At 40.5% G+C, this 4,991-nt stretch overlaps 1 protein-coding gene across 1 annotated transcript; it reads right to left on the bottom strand.

Annotated features, from left to right (window-relative positions):
- Positions 1–237: 237 nt before the first annotated feature.
- On the bottom strand, positions 238–4,098 carry LOC101307433 (F-box protein At5g51380-like). The gene is made up of 2 exons (XM_004306913.1): positions 2,919–4,098; positions 238–783 (listed from the first exon to the last, which is right to left on the bottom strand). Exons 1-2 carry the CDS (start codon positions 4,016–4,018, stop codon positions 510–512), a joined length of 1,374 nt encoding a protein of 457 aa, XP_004306961.1. The 5' UTR covers positions 4,019–4,098; the 3' UTR covers positions 238–509.
- Positions 4,099–4,991: the final 893 nt, after the last annotated feature.

The raw sequence follows: 4,991 nt of genomic DNA, 5'->3' as shown, positions 1-4,991 counted from the left end.
AAAACATCTACGCAGCATCGAATGTATAGTAAGTGAAAATGAGCTCAAACATTTCCAAATGATAGAACTTCATTCCCAGTACATGTCAATTATGTCATAGATCAACAAAGTAGAAAAAGGAACAAACTGTACTCATGATTTAACTTATTCTAACTCCTAGCGACTAATTAATGTGATAAAATTAGCCCGTCTAAACTTGCTGAATATTAGACAAACGAGACTAGCCACTTGACAACTTGATGCTGCACTCGGCCAATAGGTAGGTCTCAAAACACACGTGGGAACAGGAGAGCCTAGAATGTCATTCCAATGACAAACTCCCTTCCGAAGGCTTGATGCAAGTGAGGAAACAAATTACCCTCACTCACCACAATGCCGAACATCTAAATAAGATACGATCATTTACAATCTACCTATTTAGTGTATGGACCAACATTGAACACCTGACAGTTAAATAATCTGGATGCTCATTAAATTGAAGGCAATCGTCCCATCAACAAGCAGCCGAGTCAAGACTTTAGTCTCTTGAAAAACCTACCACCTTTCATTCCCACTCCAGTCCCAGCAAGACTTGATGACAAGAGAGATCTGGAATTTGGTCGCCATGTCAACACTTTAAGAACAGAAAATAAGGTGGCCAAGGCAGGAGTAATGTCACTGTCCGATATATTGTTACATGATACTACTCTAAGCACCTGAAGCTCTTTCCAATGAAGGAGTACTGATTCCAGACCTCCTGTTGTCAACAGTGAGCATCCTTCCAAGGTTATCAGCTTCACTCTCCTATCAAAAGTAAAAGTAAATATTATAAGCAAGAAGGACTTACAGTTCAATCAATGCAATTGAATCATAGACTTATTTATACAACCTACCACTTAGAAAAACCTGGCTCAAAATAAGATGATGAATGGTCATACATACAACACAAAAAGGAAAACAGAAAGAAGGCAAAAAAAAAAAAACAATCACTAGTTTGACGAGTTTATGTAGGGTTCTTCATGGTCCAAGACTCTTAAAACACTAGAAGATGAAGGATGAAGACCTGAAAGACAAAATGTCTGAACTGGTAGAAAGTAGACTGATGTCTTCACAGCCAAACACCAGACAAGTTTTTATATCCATTAGCAAGAAGTGATGTCAAAAGGAAACTATAGGCCTGTGTTACTATATCAAGATGTAACAATTGTTATGAAACTGTCTAATATGTTTATTCGGCATAGACTGCAACATCCATCAAGGCATTTCAGACAGCAAAACAAAGAGCATTAATTCTTCTAGGCATCAAGAAACTATAAGTCCCTACATTGTTTGTGTGCGTGTGTAGAATAAATTTCCAAAATGTTCATTTCTATGAAATCGTCTATAACGTTCAACCAACTCTAGCAATTTTTCCACAAAGTTCTTGTTAATATTCACAAATTTCTATATATGGTTACCCTGACAATCAACATATTTGGAGTGAGAGTGTCTTAGTTTCATGTTTTGCATAGATCAAGATAAATCCTACAAACTTTTGTCCCTAATGATTGATTCCTTTCCTTCCTTAAACATTAAAAATGTGTTGTTGAGAAGTTTCAACTTCTCATCATAAATAATCATTTTGTATGTGGACAGCTTACTTTTGTGGTGCATATTCTGGAGGAAGTTCCGTTAACGAACAGAATCATGCATATGAACATTGTCAAATGCATTTCAAAGGACAGTGGATACCAAAAATATGATTTCTCTATCTGTTCAAAAGGTTCCAGCTTTGCTGCACACTAATTTTGCTTTAGCTTGTAGAGAAAAAGACTTGTATAAGTATGTTTTATGCTAAGATTTGAACATATATTACATGTCGGCCACTCTTAATAAATATCTTCTGGATGGTAATGGTGGATAAACTGGTGTTCTCTTGCTTTGAGATAGTCGCAAGTCACAGGGCATGCACCGACTTCTCATTGGACTACTCCGAACTAGGCACAAAGCTGGCAATATACAGCTGACTAGTCTTAATTTAAACCTCTAGGGTTCGAACAATGGGCCAAGATGAGCTCACACTCAACTTGTTTGTACCTCAAGCTGACCTTAGGCAAGGCCTAAACCTGATTTAGCTTGCGCAAATGACAACACTACAAGCTTTGTACAGAAAGAAACAATAAAGCTTACAGGTCAACAGTAGAGGCCAATCACCCATGCCTTTGATGATAAGAACAATAAACTAAGGAGTCATACCTTCACCCAAAACACAATTAACATTCTTTACTTATAATCTCATTCTGTCAGAGTAAGATTAAACTTTGCTTTATTCTTAAAAAGTTACATATCCTAGTTCATACCCGAATTTGATACCAGACTTCTTATCATACAACCTATAGCACAAGGTGAACCTTTGAAGCAGTTTGAAAATTTAAAGTTATTATGCTTTGATCCAATTCACAGTTAAATTTAGAGTATACAACCTGTAGCACTATGGGACCTCTGAAGCACTTTGAAACTTTAAAGTTATTATGGCTTTGATCCAATTCACAGTTAAACATCAATATTTAGTATACCTAAAGCACTTGACTTCAGAGGCTCTGAAGTACTTTGGAAAGTTAAGTTATAACTGCTTTGATCCAAGTTAAAGATGACTAATTTTTCCAACTGGTACAGCTAATTTTTCAAAAACATGACTTCTGGTAAAGCCATGCTACCATCTCCTATACTATGGTTTCCTAGTCATGTTAAATACAAACAGCATTGGCAAGTAGTACACAAAATTCATAAAGGAAATGATACCTAATTGCACACAAATCAAACAGGGCATAATCAAAACATTAAGTTGAGTGTATATCATTCACCATTTATTTGAGGGCATTTTTCTTATTAATATACATCTGAGTGCATTTTGAAGCAGACAACAAACAGAGATAAATGCATACGAAAAAGACTCATACCTACAAATATTTGCAAAGCCAAACACTTCATCCACCAATCCCCAACAATCCCGCAGAACAAGTTCTTTCACACCTTCACAAACAGAGAACAATGCTCTCATACCATCCTTATCCCGCACCTGACACCGCAGCAAATGCAACTCCTCAATCGTCCCACAAGACCCCAAATACTCATCCGGGCCAGGGCTCGAGTCAATCCCCCGGCAAGACTCAAGCCTCAAGGTCTTCAAATTCCCACAAAACTGCAACGCAGCCAACCACCCGCCATCCATCCTATGATCACTCAAACTCAACTCCTCAAGCATCTGGCAACACTGCCCGATCGCCTTAATCCCATCATAGCTCCCCTCACACCCAAAAAGCTCAAGCTTCACCAACCTCCTGCACCCCTGAGCCAAAATAGTCAACCCAATATCCGTTATCTGCGCGCTGTAAAACCCATCAACACACCCAATCAGCTTCACAATCTGCAAATTCCTAAACCCACTAACCCCCCTCAGCGCCATGTCCCCACAGCAATGCAGCTCCAGCTCCTGCAGCATCTCACACTCCTCCGCCACACTCAACAGCCCATCCACCCCGGCGCCTATCACCGCAACCCTCCTCAAATTCCGATACGAATTAGCTATCAATCTCAGCCCATCGTCCACCACACTCTGCTTCAAAACATCCATTTCTTCAATAAATCCTTCTGAACTAAACAGCGAGTCCAAATGCACCGACAGTCCCTTCCTCGTCACAATAATCCCCGAACTCCGCGGCGACCTGATGCAGGCATGAACAATGTCCACCTCCGCCAGATTCGGGAACCGGGCGAAGACCCGACCCGAGTCCAGAAACCCCCAATCCAACACCTTCAGCCTCCTCACCAGCCTGCCGTTGAGATAAAGCCACCGCCGACACACCAAAGAGTTCGGAAGGTACTGCGATTCCGGGAGCTTGGAGAGAATCAGGAGGAGGAGTTCGTCGGAGAGGAGGGAGGTGGAGTCGGGTCGGGTCGGGTCGTCGAGAGAGAGGGCCCGGAAGGAGGAGGAGAGGTCGGGTTCGGAGAGAGGAGTGGTGGGCGGAGAGCGGAGGAGGTCGTTGTTGTGGAGATGCATCTTGAGGATAACATGCTTCAGGACTTGGTCCGGGAGGCTCTGAGCCCTTGGCCTCTTCTTGAAAGGTCGTGACTTTGGGGACACGGATGTCATTTATGGAAGCTTTTAGGGTTTCTTCATAAAAATCCAATCTTTAATTCTCAGTCTCTCTATCTCTAAACGCTTTAAAGCTTTGTTTCTTTCTACTCCTTTGTTTGTGTCTCTAGATTTCTGAGACAGATTTGTGCATTTCTGATTGTTTCTGGTGAGGGGTAGTATTGGAAATGTCAGTTAGGTGATCCACTGCGGGGCTACACAGAGTATAGTGTAAATGGAGATGGAGATGGTTGGTGGAGTTGTGAGGTTGGTGAGGTGGGGGGAGGTGATTGGAGGGAGGAGATGTGGGTGTGTGAGGTGGTTTTGCAGGGGATTTTTTGGGGAAATGAGTTGAAGTCTTGTAATTCGGAGATGGCAGAGTAGGATTTGGTTTATTCAAGATCTAAAATTTGTCTCTATGTAAAAGGTGAAACACGTTGAACGGTTTGGGGAAAGTACAGATCAAAAGCTCATGAAATAAAAGAAAGTACAGATCAAGTATCTCAACTAGTTTCCTTTTTTGGGGTTTTGATTTTCAGTTAGGAGATATCGATGTTCTTCCGAGTAAGGTAAAGTGATCATGGATGACGTTATTACGAAATATAGATAGTAATGCAATCTTTAATAAATTAGATTGTTCGAATTTTCTACCAAAATTTTTACAGTGTTTTACTATTTTTTCATTAAATCATAAATTATATGGGCTAGTCCATCATGAAATTTTAGAAGATTTTTCCCTTGAAAATCATAGAAACTGATGTGGGGGAGTTCGAAAATTTTTGTTGACAGTAACAATTCAAAATTTTTTGTTTGTAATCGGGGAATACACATGTGGAGCTTGAATGTGATGCTCAAGTCATTTCTATATTTCACAGACACTTCTGAGGGCGGAGTGTTC

The sequence above is a fragment of the Fragaria vesca genome, linkage group LG7, assembly GCF_000184155.1.
Source record: "Fragaria vesca subsp. vesca linkage group LG7, FraVesHawaii_1.0, whole genome shotgun sequence".
Taxonomy (NCBI): Eukaryota; Viridiplantae; Streptophyta; class Magnoliopsida; order Rosales; family Rosaceae; genus Fragaria; species Fragaria vesca.
This window is presented reverse-complemented; position numbering and strand designations above follow the sequence as displayed.